A 17,558-nucleotide genomic window follows, 5' to 3' on the forward strand; every position below is an offset into this window, starting at 1 on the left:
ACAGCTCACAGCGGCTAGAATCAGCAGGAGGTCTGGATGAAACCTGCCCTCTGGACCCCGAGGATACAGTTCAGCGCCGGGTCCAGACGCGCGCTGGCCCAAGGGTGTCTGCGGCGCCCTACGCTGGCTGGGGAACCTCGGGTCCGGTTCCGCGTCACAAGGTGGACGCAGGGTTCACAGGACGAGCAGAGGATCCGTCCGGCGAGCCCAACGTGGAGGCCGTCCCACCGAGGGCCTCGCAGGGCGAGCGGGCAACGCACAGGAGGAGGAGCGGAGGCCCTTCCCAGCTCCAGGAGGACGCCGGCCGATCACAGACCCTCACGGCCCCTCCCTGTCCTCCCTGCTCAGGACACCCACGGAGCCAAGCTTCCAGGGTCCCCACCTGGGTTCCTACTCACCAGGGACAACCAGTGCACGGAGCGGGGGGTGGGCACCAACGGCGACGCAGCCCGGAAATGCAAGAACCCGCCACCGGTCACGCTGCCGGGCGAGAGGTGGGAAGGCCGAGCCCCGCGCTGGGTAAGCCACATGGGCCCAATGCCCCAAACCCGGAATGTGGAGCTGGAGGAGACGGCTGGACAGCAGGCAGCCAGCGAGCCGGGGCTCTGCGTTTACAGGGAGCGAGTCGGAGGGATCCGGCCCGGCCGGCTCACCCACCACCGCCTGGCACCCCACCCTTCTTCCACCCGGCCCCCGACCCCGGAACTCTCAGGGAGGGGAGAGCCGTGGCCCCGAGTGCTCCATCCCAGCCCCTCGCGGTGTCCCCACTTTCACACCCAGCCTCCCGGTGGAGCCTGTTACTGCCGCCCTTACACAGCTGTGTCTGCGGACGCGCACGAGGCGCTCAAGAACATCTGGTGAGTGAATGGTCTGTTTTCAAAAGCCGGTATGTTAAAGTAAACCCAATGAATTCCATTAAAATGTGCGGTGTTTTCCCTGGTTAAAATATACCTGTAGTTTTCTAAAGAGGAAACATGTTCAAGTGAGAAAGGAAAGCTCTTTAAACCAGTCCAATGAGGAGATGCAGAGTTTATTTCTCCTGGAAGAGCACAGACTCAAAACACAGGTGAAACTACACACAGGTGTCTACAGGGAGAGCAGAGGGGAAGTCGGGTCGAAGTGCAGGAGACATGCAAGGAAGGCCGCGGCTTCTCCCGGCTTCACGTCCGCGGGCTGTCTCCGTGGGGAGCCCGGCCCGCAGAGCCAGTCCCCAAAGCGCCAGTACCCCACAGGTACAGAGCCCGAGGCACAGAGCCGCCCTGGGTCCCCACGGAGATGCGGCTGCAGGTCCGACAGGACCCAGTCCTGGGGCAGGACTCAGACCAGAGGGGGCCTCCCGCCACCCCCAACGGCAGCCACACCTAGTGTCTGCCCACCACGGAGCCCGCCGGCAAGGACGGCGGCACCAGGGGCTCCACGGGCACATGCCTGCGCGGACGAGGCTCCTCCCCTACACCTCGGGGCCGGGGACACAGGCCGCGGCCCTAGTGCGGGGCGGGAGCCCCGTTCCCAGGAGGCCGGGGGCCTCGCTTCCCCGGCTAACACTCACACGGCTAAGGAACAGCTCCACCGCCAGCCCTCCTGCTCACCTTGACACGTGCGTGCCTCCGTTTGGAGGATCGCCTGTGACCACCCAGGGTCAGGGAACCCCATGGGGGTCCCGGCGCCCAGCACGCAGGGCCCCCACCTGCTGTCTGACCGACGGGCGGAGGGTGAGCCCCCCCGCAGGGTCAGCGCAGCCCTCCTGCTCTAAATCACACAGGCTTCGGCCACTTGCTCAAGACAAACACTGGTTTTTTTCAGCCTTGAGATTAAAACACTAAAACCGCTAGCTATCCAGATTGTAATAGAAGTGCCACATACATTTTGCAGAAATTCCCAGGGCCTTGCTTGGTGGCACTACTGCCGGGGACCCAGGGAAAGGGAGCGGGGGGGGGCACCGCCGGGCCCAGTGCGGGCGTCGCTCACGAGCATCACGCCACAGGGGGACGCCCCCTCCGAGCCCCCCGCGCCCCTCCTGCCACACTCTGACCTCAGCGGCCGCCGGGTCCTTTGAGAGAAGGCAGAGGCCGCCACGACCAACACGGTACCTGAGGAGGCCGGCACGCTGAAACCTCCCTAGAGGGATTTAGGGGCGGAGGGGGTAACTTGCCACCGCTGACGCTTTCTAACCGGGTGGACGGCAACCGGGCAGGCGACCCCGGGCGGGCGGGCAGGGAGGAGCGGGGTCAGAGGGGGGCAGGGGCGTCACGCCCAGAGGTACCTGGTCTCGGAGGTGCGGCCGAGCCCGGCAGGGTGGGGGGTGGCGGCAGGAACGTGCTGTTAGGGCTGCTGATGTGCCCCTCCCCCGTGAGCGTCAGGTCGGCCACGTGCTCGCCCTCCACGGTCTGGACGCCCCCGGCCTCCACCGCCTGCGCCGGGGGGCTGGGGGTCCCGGGGGCGCAGAGAGGCGGGCTGTCGGCCGAGCCGGGGCTGGTGGCCGGGCTCCCGCGGGGCCGGGGGGCGCTCTCCTCGCCGTGGCCTGTCGCGGGTCTCGTGCAGAAGGCCCTGGGGGCGGCCGAGGGGGAGAGGGCGAGCCCCGGGGGGCTGGGCGGCAGGCGCAGGAACTCGGGCAGCACCAGGTCCTCCTTCCTCAGCAGCCCGCGCTGGTCGTCTGCTCTGCTGCTCTGAGCTTTGGAAATGAGCTCAAAAAACTCTGTGGGAAGAAAACCCAGGTCGACCAAGTGTTCTGGCGTTGACCCTCCGGCACGGCAAAGCAAGCGCGTCTGGAAAGCCCTGTCCTGCTGCCCCGGGCCCGCCCCCTTCCTCCTGTTCCCGCCAGCACAGCCACAGGGAGGCCGCGGGCCACCCAACAGCTCCGCTCCTCCCTGGACCGGCTCCGGGCCGCCACGGCCCGCGGCCCATGTCTGCGCTCCGCCCGCGTTTGATGCCACCTTCTGAGCAGGAGGGAGGCCACTGACCAGGCGCCACGGCCTGACACAGCCAGGAGCCCCTGGCGCCCGGAGCTGGTGAACCAGCCTAGACCCGTGTGTGGGAGGCCTCTCGGGGGCACCACGCCGGGCCAGAGGGCGGTCCTGATGGGGCCTGTGAGCAGCGCCCAGCCCTCGACCCCTCTCCCCGCCGCACACCCCGCCCCGGGAGATCCACAGCCCCCCGGGCTGCCCCCTCCCGGCACCTCCGCCCTGCCGGGGACGTCCGGCTCCTTCGCTGGCTCCCCAGAGCTCTTCTTTTTCTTACCTGGGTGGATTCTCAGTTGTAACTCGAGTTCACCATCCAAAATAGATGGTGTCTACACTGAGCCTTCTCGAGGCTTAAGTTACATTCTGAGCTTCTGACCAGCAAGGAGCTTAAAAGCTCAAATCTTAACGGCTCTCAGAAACGCGACAACTTCAGAGCGGGCGTGTGTTTTACTCTGGCACGTGGCCGGACGCCACGGGGAGCTGTGACTAGCCCAGCTGACCTGCCCAGGAAGTGCTCCCTGGGTTACAGCTCAGGGCGCAGAACAGCTCCTAGAGCTTCTCTCTGTCACGAGCTTTCGGAAGAAAAGGAAGTCCCCCACGCCTCCTCTCCGTCTCTCAGGCCATCCTGCTTCTGTCCTGCAGGCCCAGGGGCGGCTCGGGCGTCCGGCCGCCACGGCCGAACGCACAGCCTTGCCTCAGGGCCCCGACAGCAAAGACCAGCGAGGCCCGGGCCCTCCCCCCGGCCTCCTCCTGGCGAGGACCCTCGGGGACGTGGGCCCTGGTCCCGAGCCCCCCTCTGAGCCGGGACCGGCTGTGAGGGGGACAGAGACCTCCTGCTGCAGCCCACGCCAGGCTCCCTGACTCCTAGGGCCCGGCTCTCGGTCTGAAAACTGAGGCTTCAGCAGAGTTACACTGACAGCTGCACACAGACACAGGGGCGAGAGCTCAGTGTGACGGGCCACGGCCACCCCAATGTCAGTAACTCAGAGAAGCTTCTAGTGACTGGACTGGAAAACTGACATTGCATTCACGAAAAACGTGGAAGTTTTAAAAAGTACACATACCCTCTGCTTCGTCCAAATTAATTTTCTGATATTTTTTTTTCCCAATCTTTGCAATAGATTCTTCTCTCTTTGAAAGCCGGGGATCCCTAGCATTCTTTCCATTTTCTCCTTTAATTTTAATAGAATTAGACTTGCCTAGTGTTCTTTCCTCTCCCTGCGTCAGAAGGAAAGTCAAAGTTCCACTCACATTTCAGACACATGACAACACAGTTCATCAGTTATATAAAAAGGGTCTTTGAAACACAGATTGCACAGACTTGGACTTTACATGCGTTGCAGAAACATCAATCACAACGGTAAAGATTGCAAAAAGAATAGCACGTAAGGCACACCCACCCCCCCAGCGATTCCCAGGCTAGTGGGAGCAGGCACCACAAAGGGACCCTGAGAAGACCCCCCCAACCCAGGGTGCAGGCCCAACCAGGGCAGAGAGCCGCTGGGGCTGTCTGCCCCTGAGCTTTGCAGGCAAGGAGCGAGGCGGGGTGAGGAGGGGAATTACCGTAGCCGAGTGCTTTCTGGAGCTGGCATTTACAGCTGCGCTCTGTTTGACGGGCGCACTTTTCTGTTTATCTGTGGATGCTGAACATAGGGAGATAAGCTTTATGAAACCACAGCGAGTCGCACATCCATCTCAACGTTTAACACAATCACGTTTCTACGTCTTTGAGACGAAGCTGTACAGAAGTCAAAGGTATCAGCGGTCCCTTATCTACACGCGCGTTCAGGCCTGAGCACCACGTGGGGTCAAGGGACAGAGGACCAGCCTCCGCCGCCCGCCCGCCGCGTCTGGGCGAGCTGCGCGTGACGGCGACGGGGAGAAGGCTCGCGGCTGACTGTGTCTCCTGGGACTCTGTGGTCCCATGGTGAGTGAAAGTGCCGTGCGGGTACTATTTGGCACGAATGTCTTTAGAAAGTAGGAGAGTCTCACGTTTATTATGTATCTTCAAATACGCCATTGCCCCAAGTCAGGGCTGCAGGCTGGCCCCCGCTGGCCCCCGGGGTCCACAGACCGCTTCCCTGGCCCACGATGGGCTGGCGGAGTCCCAGCCCTCCTGCCTGTGAGCAGCGTGCCAAACACCTGCACGCACCTACCCGCAGCTGTGCCCTCAGGCTCACCTGCGCACAGGCGGGCCGGGAGGTCCGACCTTATCAGACCCTGGAGGGAGGTGCCGAGCACCCGTGCCCCGCTCAGGCCGCTCGGCCCCTGAGGCCGGTTACCGTGCGGGAGCAGCGCACACGGCGCTCTCTAGAACCCAGACGGGCCCACGGGGGACAAGGAGCAGGCACTGGAGCCCGAGGGCAGAGGGGCGACAGCGGCCTGGGTCACCCTTGGGGATGGAAACGAGTGACCGGTAGCCCATTTCAGAGCTGAGCCAGCCCGGGGAAGGGAACGGGCGGCTCGTGACATGGCCACCTCCTTGCCCTGTTCAGCAGACTCCAGAAGGCTCTCTCCAGGAGGCGCGCCTCCGCCGCCCCCACCTGGGAGTGCAGGTCCCCGTCCCCAGGGCAGGGCTGCGGGGCTGAGGCAGCGTGTGGGCAAGGGCCCTGTAGGCCACCGATTCCTTGTGCACTAGGCACAGGGGGCCCCAGCCCCCCACCTCAGCCGCTGCTGGGCCGACACGGGGCAGCGGCGCCCCAGGGCCCCGGGCCCCTTGCGCAGAGCGATGGGGAGGCCTCCCAGCAAGAGAGCGCTTTCCAGGGCGCGCTGCACCCTCGGGGCGACCGCAGGGCATTCGCAGGCCTGCCACCCCTCCTTACAGCAGAGAAGACATGCAGGGGTCCTGGCGAGAGGCCCGCATGCTGCTGGTCCCGGGGCCTCCTGCCCACAGACAGACGCCCGGCCACGGCTGCCCTCGGCCACGGCAGGGGGCCGCGGACCACTGGAGCCCCGACCACTGGCCGGCCCTTGGGGACTGAAGCCCCCCAGCGACCCCACGAGCACGCTTGCCTGACTCACCCCACTTCACAGGGGGGCAGGCAGGCACGGGGACTAAGGATCGCTTAGGAGCTCAACAGAGTACGAGCAGGGAGGCCACATGGGGCCCAGGCCACGTCCCTCTCCACTCGGCAGGGGGCCGTGAGACCCTTAACCCAAGTGAGGCCATCTGCAGTGTCACTCGAGACCACGGGGCAGCAGGGCCGGCAGCTTTCGGGGGGCCGAGCCCAGGGACCCAGGAGGCTGGAAGGACCAGGGCAGCGTCACCCTGCTCACCTTTCCCTCGGGAGGGGTCCTTCTCCTCCAAGATGACCCGCTGTCCGTCCAGACTCGAGATGGGGGCTCCGAGGTCCAGGGGCTCCTTCTCTCCACTCTAGAGGCAGAGATGGTGCAATGAGCGGCTCACCCAGGCTGGAGCTTTCCGGAACAACTGCGCGTGGTCCATCGGCCAGCAGGACCATCCCAGGCTTGACGGAGTCACACGCCAGGTGACCCCGGGTCCCGTCACCTCGGCAGGGCCAGCCGCAGACGCCTGACATGCAATAACCAGGATCCCAAGCGCCAGCGGGCCTGCCCGGAACGCAGGCGCCGGGAGGAGCCCGCGTGACAGGGCTGTCACGCAAGTGATGGCTGCGGGCAACCCTGGGCCGAGGCGAAGGCCCGGGGCTGGAGGAGCACTTGGTGGGCGCCGGTACCACCTGCGTCCACAAGTTTGGTGCTTTGAGGCGTTAAGTCAAGCTGGCCTAAGTCTCAGCATTACCTCCAACCTGGAGGAGGGGACCTCAAGCCCACCCCAGGGGTCCCCAATGCACCAGGAGGCGCGGGAGTAGGGGGGAGATGCCTCCCTGCGGGCAGGAAGCAGGCGCGTCTGAGGCCCGGGATCCTGCCCTTCTCTCCTGGGGAGACTATCTTGCTGTTCAAGTCCCACATCCTCTGTCGAAAAAAGAATCTGAACTTGTAGAGTCTGGCTCTTAAATCGCTGAGCGACCAAACGCCCAGACAGAGCTCCGGCCGAGCGGGGAACGGACCAAAGCTGGCAGGGTCCTGCCTGGCTCATGACTTCGCGGCCCACGGTTCACTAAGGAGGGTCAGCAGGACGGTCCAAGGAAAGCCACATCCTCACAGCCCATCCACAGGGCTCCCCGTACCACCCTCCACGCCTCTCCCGGCCCCGAGCCCTGAGGCAGCCGGACCACTTTTCCCGGTCAGGCCTCAGCAGCCCAGTGGGGAAGGAGCCCCGACCACTGGCCGGCCCTTGGGGACTGAAGCCCCCCAGCGACCCCACGAGCACGCTTGCACGACTCACTCCACTCCACAGGTGGGCAGACAGGCACGGGGACTAAGGATCGCTTAGGATCTCAACAGAGTACGAGCAGGGAGGCCACACGGGACCCAGGCCACGTCCCTCTCCACTCGGCATATTCTAGACTCCAGGACGGCACCCCCATCCCCCAGTGAGCTGGGCGGAGGGCTTCGGGTGACCCTCGGGAAGTCTGAAAACAATTTAACTGGTGCTTTTGTTCACGTCAGTCTTGAACGATTCTGGAGCCCATTTCAGAGAAAATAAAAATCCTAAAAATACTTGAAATCGTAGCTCTGATAAAGTATAATTTCTAAAGAAAGGAGAACACAGGCCAGTGGGTCGTAAGTCGCCGCATTTCAAAGCAAACGTGTGGAGGTGCGGGACGGCCCTCCGGCCGTAGGGACGGGGACTCTGCTCTCATCCCTGCTTCACCCGCTCACGGAGGGACCCCACGGCCCCGGCTCCGAAACGCCAGAGAGAGCTGTCGGACCCAGGGCCTTTGGGAAGCTGGACGGTGAAGCAGCGCACGCCCGACAGGCTGGTGCAGATCGGGTCACGCACGCCACCGCGTGCCGTCATCTGATCAGATTTGCAAACGGCGGGAGGCTGCAAGGTTTTCATTTGTTTCTCTTCTTGGTTTCCCTGGGCCCGAACCCCCAAATCTCAAATACCAACCCGAACCCCAGAGGGCACGACCGAGGTACGAATAAGCAGCAAGCATTTCCACCAAAGGGTGGGAAACAGGAGGGCAGCAGCAACGTCCCCCCCGGGGCCTGCTGGGTGGAGAAGCTGCGCGCAGGCGCTGGGTCGGCCCCACGGCGTCCTCCCGTTACGCCAGGCACAGCTCGCTCCGCGGACAACGGGGGCAAGCTGGGCCCCAGCAGGCAGCGCTGAGCTTGCGGGCGGCTCGGGGGCCCAGGGGCCCCGTGTCACTCACCCGCCTGGTCACTCACCAGCCGGGCCACCAGCTCGCTCAGGCGCAGGCCATACTTGGCCGCCACGGGCCGCAGCACCTCCGTGACCGGCTTGCTGGGCTTGGCCTTGAGTCCCACAGACCGGTTAATCGGCACCAGATCCAGCCTGGTTGGAGGGGGAGAAACAGGAGCACGTTTGCCACAGACACGTGGCAACTGTCACGTGACGTTCCGTCTCAAGAGCAGAGCAGCGTGGCACCCACGGGCATCACCAAGGCAGCCCCAGGTTCTGCACGACAAGGGAGCCCACAGGGGGCTTCCTGAGGGTCTCGTGAGGCTGAGCCAGGACTGTCACACCCGACAAGGAGCGGCCCCTCCCCACGGGTCGACCCTGCCCCGGGTGCAGCTCTGCCGTGGTCGCCGGCAGGTGGGGAGCGTGACCCTCTGGGCCCTGGGGCGCCTGGGGCCACGTGCGGCTGCCCCTCTGAGCTCACAGCGGGGGTGTCGGCACCCCCAGCGGAGCTGAGGCCAGCGGGGCAAGTGGTCAGAGACAGCCTGTAGCTCTGGAAACCTCATGAAAATGGCAGTGGCATTTCACTTACCGAAATAAAGTGCGTTTTTCTAGGCGCAGGTCCCTAGACTCCAAGATGCTGCTGTCCTGGTGCAGCACCAGAGGCTACGGAACACGCGAAAGGAAGAGAGTCAGGCGTCAGTAGGAGCCGGGCGCACAGCTGCACGGGGCAAAGCGCGGCTTCCAACGCAGCCGCCACAGCCGGAGAGAAGGCCTCAGCTCTCTGACCAGCTGCTGCGAGCCCGCAAAGGGTTCCCCGCAGCGAGACGGCGCTCTCGGGACCCAGCTCTGTCACGCGCACGGTTCAGACGAGGAGCACAGAGCAGAGTCGGCCGCGAGGCCCAGCACAGGCCAAGGCGGCAGGGAACCCGCACGTTCAGGTAAACACAAACAGATTAGCCGGTTCCCCCATCGGCAGGATCTCCCACAGGGCAGACGCCCCCAGAGGAAAGGCCCTCGGCCTCCGCAGCCCTGTACCTTGTCCCCGCCCACCAGGAAGAGGTCCACGGCGGCCCCGTTGATGCCGTGCCGCTCGCAGAGCCCGGCCAGGACCTCCTTGATGGAGAGCCCCGGCCTGACGAGCACCACGCAGGCCGTCCCGTCGGGGAGCTGGATGCTGCAGTGCTTGGCGGCCTTGTCCTTCTCGGGCGCCAGGGTCCTGCAGGCCTCTGGCTGGGGGGCAGGGAGACACGGGGGCGGGCGCAGGTCAGGGCAAGTGTGGGGAGGCCCCGGGGAAGGGCCGTCGTAGCTGGCACGCGCCTGGGGGGCCCAGCGGTGCGGCTCCCCGCACACCCAGCTCCACGTGCAAACACGTTCCCATAAAGGCGCAGTGCGCTGCGCACACGCGGCCGCTAAGTTGTGGGGCTGCTAGTTACCAGAGAGAGCCACCCCCTCTCAACTGCAGGCACCGTCCTTGCGGTCCCAGCCTCCCACCTCTGGGTCTAAACTTTTACAAGGGCCATGCTAACTAGCTTCCCTGCTAGAATAGGATGGGCCTCCCCACGTTTGTTTTCAAGGGTCCGGTCCTGGCCTCCCTGACCTGGAAGCACATGGAGTCACCCTGCAGAGCCCACTGAGGCCATCTGGGGACCAGGAGCTGCCTCGCCCGCCTCTCAGCCTAGGAGCCGGGGACGGACAAGGCAGGCAACCTCTGCTGCTTCTGGTCACCTTTCTGACTCTTTCTACCCGACCTCGCAGGCCCAAGGCCTTTCCGAGAGGAATGGACGGACAGACAGCAGGAGGTGGGCCGGAGGGAAGAGGCTGGGAGAGGGGGCGGGACGGCCAGGCCAAGGCTCAGAGGCAGTGGCACACACCTGAGGGTGTGAGGCCCCTCAGACCCTGGCCGCCAGGTCATGAAGAGCGGGCGCAGGGAGGCCGGGTGTGAGGGGCACGGGGGAGTCTCAGCTCCTTCCTCTGCGGGGCTGCCAGGGGCTGTGCCCTGCAGGCAGCCTGCAGCCTGGGGTGCCTTCTGCCCAGAGAACGCCCACCACCTCTGCCCGGCGCGGGGGATGTGGCCCAGCCCACCTGTCCCACTGCCAGGCCCTGAGGCGGGGGACACGCCTGCAGTATGGGGAAGTGAGCCTTCCAGAAGAGCAGCACCTACGATGTGATGTCTGCGCTGTGGGTGGACTAGACAAGAGCGGGGAGGCGGCCCCTCCCCACTGCTCGGAGCAGGGCTCCGACACGCTCGGGGCAGGAGCCGGACCAGGGGCCAGCCCACGGCCGCACTCCCCGTGGCAGACCTCTGGGTTCCTGAGTTACAGCACCGCTTCCTGGCTACAGACGGCTCCCTGCATGCCTCCTTCTAATGCCCGACTTGTCCTGGTTGTCACTTCCTTACCACTCGGTCCTCCGAGGGTCTGAAAATCTTTCTCCCAGATATTACTTCAGAAAAGTAGCTTGCAGGTGGTAGTCTGATTGCAAAGTGGCCCCAAATATGCCCTTCCCACAGACTCACGGGCAATGATAATGTTCTTTGTCTTAAGCCACTGGGTTTTGGGATGGTCTGTCAGGCAGCAGTGGCTGACCGGTGCGTGGTCCACCCTCACGGCTCTAACTGGTATTGTTATAACTGAAGAAGAAATGACATTCTACACTCACTACTGCCTGACCATCTCAAGTGACTAGGAGGCCGGCAACAACAGGGTTTTCCAAAATTGCCATCAGACGACAGGTAGCCAGCTAGCAGGCCAGCCCGATGCCTCCTCCACCGAACTGGCAACTGGGCCAGACAAGCAACTCAGCGGGCCGTGAGGAGAGAGCGCAGGGCCAGGCAGGGCCCGGGCCCCCGGCCCGCAGCGGGGGCCGGCGGGGAAGAGCTCCGTCGGCACAACCCCCAGCGCGCAGGCAGAGACACGGGGTGGGGGTCTGAGCTCAGAGGACGCGCAGGCGCCGAGACGAAGAGGAGCGCCTGCTCCCGCGGGCGCCGAGAGAAACGCGCCCGAGCGGGGGCAAAAGGCCTCAGAAACAAACCCAGAGATCGTCTTAGTGCTCAAGGGGCGCCCTCCCCATCCGCCCGGCAGCTCCTGTACGAGGGACACGGCTTCGCGGGGACTCACCAGGTCCAGGCTCCCGGCCGAGGACATGGAGCCCTGCGACTCCCGGCGGCCCAGGCCTCCGTTGGTGTGCAGGGGGTCTGGAGTGGACACAGGGACTCAGAACACCCAACGGCACCAGCTTCACGCTTGCTCGCTTCAGGCAGAAATGCAGAAACCCCCGCACCCGAGTGTGGTCATGTCCCCCACAGCCCCACACCTCCTTTAGGCTGAACAGACACGCTCGAAGGACAGGAGCCAGGCTCGAGGCCCTTCGGCGGCGCGGCCTCGCGCCTGGCACACAGCCGGAGCCGGGAGCCACCGCCCAGGCCCACGCTCTGCTCTGCTGGCGCCCGCGCGCCACCCCCGGCTGCTGCTGCCTCGTCGCAGGTCAAAACGCAAGCAGGGGCAGGGCCTCCCTGCCCTTCATTTCATCTGGAATTGTTATCTCAACACGTGGCTTCACGTGCCAGCCGGTTACGGCATCTTTTACCGACGGCTCACGTCCCGTCTTCCTGTAAAGTCCTGAATGAGCTGACAATCGCGCCATCCGATGTCCCTGACTGAGCTAACTGTAATCTAAAAATCGCGAGAACTCTGACACAGAAAGGACCTTTGAAAACACAGGGCCTCGGGCCCCGATCAGGCCGCTGTGCCGGGGCCTGGGGTGGAGCAGGGGCCTGATTACACGGAGGCCCCCAGGTCCCACGGACCCACCTGCCAAAAGCAACGACTGCCATGCTAGAGCGTCAGGATGCCTGGGGAACGTCCCGGAGTCAGGACTTAGGGCCTTTCCGGGTGGCTCTCTAAGGACGTGCCGGGTATGGGGACCCCGGTCTCCTGGGGTCCCGCTCGGGGACACAGACCTAGAGAGGCAGGCGCCCCCCCCCCATCTCTGGTCCTCGGGGGTCCCTGGCCGCACTGGCGACACCGCTCCCGCCCCCAGCTCCGGATGTCCTTCCTTGTGGAAGAAGAGCTGTAGCGGCCGCCCCAGGCAGGGCCCCGGAGCCTCAGGGCACCGGCAGAGGCCCACAGCCTCCCTACACCGCCCTCTGCAAAGTGGGCATAAGACCTGCCTGCGGCCGGCTCTGAGCAGGAGATAAACCCTCTAAAGCGCCTGGCACAGCACAGGCACCACCTCGCTCAGGTGCTCCCTGCCCAAGCTCCCTCGATATGCTGCCCAACCTAAACTTGGGGCCCAGGTCTGGAGCCTGCAGGTTATTTCCCGGAAAAGAATCCCTTTCCTGACAGTCTGTGGAGAAGAAAAGGCCGCCAAACGCTCCCGCGCGGGCTTGCGCACCCAGTGCGCGCCCCGCCCCTCTCTGCCCCATCCCCCGGCCCAGGCTGCGACCCGTCCCCCCGCCTCCCTCCCGGCAGGTCCCAGGCCCGTCCCTGTCCCTCTCACACTGTCTTCTCAGCCACATCCGAGAAAGAAACCAAGGGGGAGAAGATCTAGGATGGCAACCTTTAAAATTTACAATAATAAAATTACAATTTTGAAAGTGCTTGGTACCCAAACTATGGTGTCACATTTTCCTAAAGAAATTACAAAAGCTCGTGTACCTCTCCGCACACGGCAGAAAAGCAAGAGGCTGTCTGGGTGGACAGAGGGCAGGACATCTGTATTTTCTGCTTTTCACTTGGTTGTATTTTCCAAATTTTCGACCAAGAGCACCCATTACTGCTCAAGCAGGAAGAGGGTGGTACCTGTGGGGCGCTGCCCTAGCCTGGGGGGTTAGAATGCACCATGCCCCCTCTCAGAGGGCCCTCGAGCCCCCCGCTTCCCCAGCCAGGCCGCCCCAAAGGGCCATGTCACAAGCACAGCCCACACTTCCTCATTCGTCCCCGAGAGGGCCTCGCCCCCCTCCCTCCCCGACCTGCACACGACAAACCACGAACCGTTTGGGCGGTCGCCTTGGTCTTTCTTCTTCTGGGACCGCCCGGTGCTCCTGGTCCTTGACCAAGAGAAAAACGCTCCTTTTCGTTTCTTCTCACTGTCCTCGTCCCCCAGCTCTTCATTCAGGGACCGTCCTGATTTCGATTTTCCACTCAACTGCCATCAAATGGAAAACGTTGTTAAAACAGTGTGAAGTTAATTTAATATCACATGAAATGCATGGGAAAGGGAGCTGGAGCAGGCTGCCAAGACAGGTGCTCCGCGGGAGGGTCCAGGTCCCTCAAGGCCAGAGGCGCAGCCCCACCAGCCTCTCCAGAAATGGCAGCTGGAGCCCCCCCGCCCCGACCAGAGCCTCAGACAAGACGCATGGGAGGTGCGAGTGCTAAGAGGGCCGTGCATTCGCTGCGGGTGAGGGGATAAGTCAACAGGGGCATCTGCTGTCATCTCTGCAGAACAGCTTTCATCTGGGGGAGCCAGCGTGGCCGGGACAGGCACCTTCTTTGGCGTGGACGCGTTTGAGTGGTCGGAGCTGACGCTGTGCTTGGAGGTGGGGCTGCTGGGGACCTGCTGCGCGTCGGGCAGCGGGCGGCCCTCCACCTCCGCCAGGATGCACTCTTGGTACAGTGGGGATTTCAGAAAGCGAGTGTAGCTGTCGAACTTCATCAGGTTGAAGATCTGCCGAGGAAACAGCGCTGTCCAGTGACACACGGAACCGGACACTTGGCCCTGAGGGTGTGGGGCGGCGCCAGGCCGCACGCGCAGCAGGGCCTGTCCCCAGAGCCCCTCACCGCCCCTGGAGTCGTTGCCCAGGCGCCTTTATGTCTGATCACACTTCTCGTAAGACTCCAGCCCTCGGTGGGCGTGCTTACGATCAGCCAGTTCCAGCAACCCACATAAAGCCAGCGTCTGAGTGGCCTCAGGACAGCCAAGGTGCAATCTGGGAGAATCTTTACTTTGTTAAATAAGAATGAAACCAAAGGCAGGCAACTGGCAACCTAAAGGAAGTGAGACCTGCCTTGAAAATACCTTCCTCCATTTTTTTAAACCTCATTCATATGACTCAGCAACGGAAGTAACCTCTGCTAAGGCCAGTGGACATGTGCTCTAAAAAACATTACGTCCAATGCACTTTTCATCACAGTGACGTCCTAAAACTGAAAAAAACCCAAACGTCTATCCATCACTATGGATATCACCGCCCATGAACCTGTGATGACACACAGATGCATAAGGGCGAGTGGCAAGGGTCAGGTACGCCGCGGTGGGGACGTCCTGCTCCAGGGCCCTGCCGAACCCTGGCCCTGAGATGGAGCCCAGGGGCTGGGCTGGGGCAGGGTAGGGGTGGGGGTCCCACCGGCACTCTCCTCGCAGTCTGGCGCCTGCGGGGGCTGCTCTCCGGGACCCGAGTCCTCTGCCCGCGCCCCGGGCAGTCACCTGGAGCTGCTGCTCCTTGAACATGTCGGGGTGCGGGGCGCTGAGGATGTCGTCCGCCAGCTGCGCCTGGCTGTCGATGTTGACCGGCGTGGTGGCTTTGCTGCTCAGGAACTTACTGAAGATCTCGCGGGCCCTGTAGGAGAGCTGACGGGACAGCGCGTGAGTGGGACATGCAGACCACACACGTGTTTTCTGACACGGGTCCAGGCAATGGAGACACATTTCCTCGGGGCCTGATAAATATTTCTTGCTTGGATAATAACTAAAAGTACCAGCCGGTATGAAACTTTTCAATACATCAGCTCCTCTCCAAATTTTGTCAAAGCGCGATCTGGATGTTCCAAAGACTGGGGCTGTGCTGCTGCTACGGGGGCATCCGGGTGCGGGCGGCGCGGGTGCCGTCACATGGTGCGGTCTCGCCAAAGTGGGAGGGAGGTCCGGGCAGCACGGAGCGCGAGAAGCAGGGCAGAGGCCGCCTCCGGGCAGGTCGCGCCGCGGGTCGGCACCCCGCAGCCTGCACGGGGGGCTGTGCGGACGGGCAGCCTGGGGGCTCCTCTGCCCAGGATTTGCTCTTAAATCCGCTTCCACACACGGAGTGGCAGCACATGTGCTGTGAGTTTTAGGGTCATTTATGCAAGCTATGTTTAGGCAAAATTAAATATCATATATATTAAGAAACATTCTGAAAAAGAATTTTTTTTAATCGTGTGAAAATATTTTTACACGGACTTTTCAAACTGCACTATGTGTGAACCTGCGCTCAAGTCACCCTGCCCTTCAACCACCCCCACTTCCTGGCCTGAAGAGACGTACCTCTTTTTTGTCGTGTGCGGGAACACGATTAAAACATTCACAGGCCTGCCAGAATAAAATGTTTTCTTCGCTGAATTCCTTCCTTAGAAAATCCTAAGAAAAACACCATAGATTAACCTTCACACAATCCGCGGCAAAGGGCGCGTCAGTAGTGGCGGTGGGACCCCCCTCCTCTTGTGCTCTGTTTCATTATTCCCACTTTCTTCTTATTTTCATCTTTCACAGAAACCAGGGGTGCCAAGCGCCTCTCCAGAATTTACCTGGGAGCAAACTTAAAAGCCTCCCTCACTGGGACCACTTGGGCCTTCCCAGCTGTTTTCTGAGGAGCTGAGCGCGCCTTCCTAGCGGCTGGCCTGGCTAGCGGGCAGCTGCCTCCAAGGGTTCACGAGAAGCTCTGATGCTCCCGACAGCAGAGAGAGGCTCCCCGCAGCCCCCGGGCCTGAGCGCCCGGGCTAGGAGCAGGAGGAGGAGACGTCTGCCCTGCCCAGCCCTGCCCTGGGGTCCGGCTGGAGGAGGTGCCCGCTGCCCGTCAGACTCACGGAAAAGTAGTGAACTCCGAGCGGGTCCTGCAGAAGCCGCTCGAAGGACACGGCCCAGCTGGCAACCCTCCGCTCACGCAGGCGCCGGCAGCTCTGCACGCTGGGGAGGCTGGCATTGCTGCTCAGGCTGTGGTTGCTCACGCAGTCCTTCAGGTCGGCGCCGTTCAGCTCTGCGGGGCCAGCACAGACCTCACTCACCTGCAGGCCCGTCCCCCTCCTGCCCACGGGGCCCTCACTGTCCGTCTCCTACAGGAGGTGCGTTCAGCCGACACAGTGCGGCGAGTGCCCACACCGTGGCCGCATCGCTCTGGGCACCCTGGGTACCGGGCCGAGTGGGAACGAGACCGAACCCACCTCCTGAGGCCACGCACGCGCACACCCGACAAGGACGCTCATCACAGGTCGCGGCCGCCCTGGCCGCGGGCACGGCAGGGGCTCCGAGTGAGTCCACCTGAGGTCGGGACGGGCCAGGAGCCAGGGCTGGGTGACGGGCGGGCTGAGCAGAGAGAAAGGGGCACCGGTGGGGTTCCCAGGACCCGGAGAAACACGCACTGTCACTAAGTGCACCGCAGTGCCCAGGCAGGGAGCTGAGGACCAGGGTACACGGAACCACCTGGAAATGCTCTGCTTAGACCCCGACACACAAAACTTCCCCACGAGAACAGCTCTCGGTTTTGTGTGTACGTGACCGGAAACCCGATCCTCAACGCACGCTGACACGCTCAGAGGCAGGCACACGCTCAAACACGCTCACGCATGCACGCTCAGAGGCAGGCACACGCTCACTCACGCTCACGCACGCATGCTGACACGCTCAGAGGCGGGCTCACGCACGCTCACGCACGCACGCTGACACGCTCAGAGGCAGGCTCACACTCACGCACGCTCACGCACGCACGCTGACACGCTCAGAGGCAGGCGCACGCTCACGCACGCTCACGCACGCACCCTGACACGCTCACAGGCAGGCACGCGCTCACGCACGCTCACGCACGCACGCTCACAGGCAGGCACACGCTCACGCACGCTGACACGCTCAGAGGCAGGCACACGCTCACGCACGCTCACGCATGCACGCTGACACGCTCAGAGGCAGGCACACGCTCACACACGCTCACGCACGCACGCTCACAGGCAGGCTCACGCTCACACGCTCACGCATGCACGCTGACACGCTCAGAGGCAGGCACACGCTCACACACGCTCACGCACGCACGCTCACAGGCAGGCACACGCTCACACACGCACGCTCACAGGCAGGCACACGCTCACTCACGCTCACGCACGCACGCTGACACGCTCAGAGGCGGGCACACGCTCAAACACGCTCACGCACGCACGCTCACAGGCAGGCACACGCTCACTCACGCTCACGCACGCACGCTGACACGCTCACAGGCAGGCACACGCTCACGCACGCTCACGCACGCACCCTGACACGCTCACAGGCAGGCTCACGCTCACGCACGCTCACGCACGCACGCTGACACGCTCACAGGCAGGCTCACGCACGCACGCTGACACGCTCACAGGCAGGCACACGCTCACGCACGCTCGCGCACGCACCCTGACACGCTCACAGGCAGGCTCACG

The 17,558-nt window shown here is 63.4% G+C and overlaps 1 protein-coding gene across 4 annotated transcripts in view; it reads right to left on the reverse strand.

Annotated features, from left to right (window-relative positions):
- RGS12 (regulator of G protein signaling 12) overlaps positions 1-17,558 on the reverse strand; it is a 200,486-nt gene that overhangs the window by 83,741 nt on the left and 99,187 nt on the right. For 2 of the 4 annotated variants that reach the window (XM_055086242.1, XM_024119377.2), the window contains exons 5-17: positions 15,966-16,135; positions 15,427-15,519; positions 14,614-14,757; positions 13,675-13,854; positions 13,182-13,335; positions 11,307-11,383; positions 9,226-9,420; positions 8,780-8,853; positions 8,217-8,343; positions 6,237-6,333; positions 4,524-4,603; positions 4,025-4,178; positions 2,264-2,695 (exon numbers count right to left, since the gene is read on the reverse strand). In XM_055086242.1, the coding sequence (XP_054942217.1) occupies positions 2,264-2,695; positions 4,025-4,178; positions 4,524-4,603; positions 6,237-6,333; positions 8,217-8,343; positions 8,780-8,853; positions 9,226-9,420; positions 11,307-11,383; positions 13,182-13,335; positions 13,675-13,854; positions 14,614-14,757; positions 15,427-15,519; positions 15,966-16,135 (1,977 nt within the window). Of the gene's footprint in view, positions 1-2,263; positions 2,696-4,024; positions 4,179-4,523; positions 4,604-6,236; positions 6,334-8,216; positions 8,344-8,779; positions 8,854-9,225; positions 9,421-11,306; positions 11,384-12,687; positions 12,748-13,181; positions 13,336-13,674; positions 13,855-14,613; positions 14,758-15,426; positions 15,520-15,965; positions 16,136-17,558 lie in introns of those variants that run through there. The other 2 variants (XM_028492398.1, XM_028492400.2) reach the window with 2 other exon arrangements.

Source organism: Physeter macrocephalus, chromosome 7, assembly GCF_002837175.3.
Source record: "Physeter macrocephalus isolate SW-GA chromosome 7, ASM283717v5, whole genome shotgun sequence".
Classification (NCBI taxonomy): Eukaryota; Metazoa; Chordata; class Mammalia; order Artiodactyla; family Physeteridae; genus Physeter; species Physeter macrocephalus.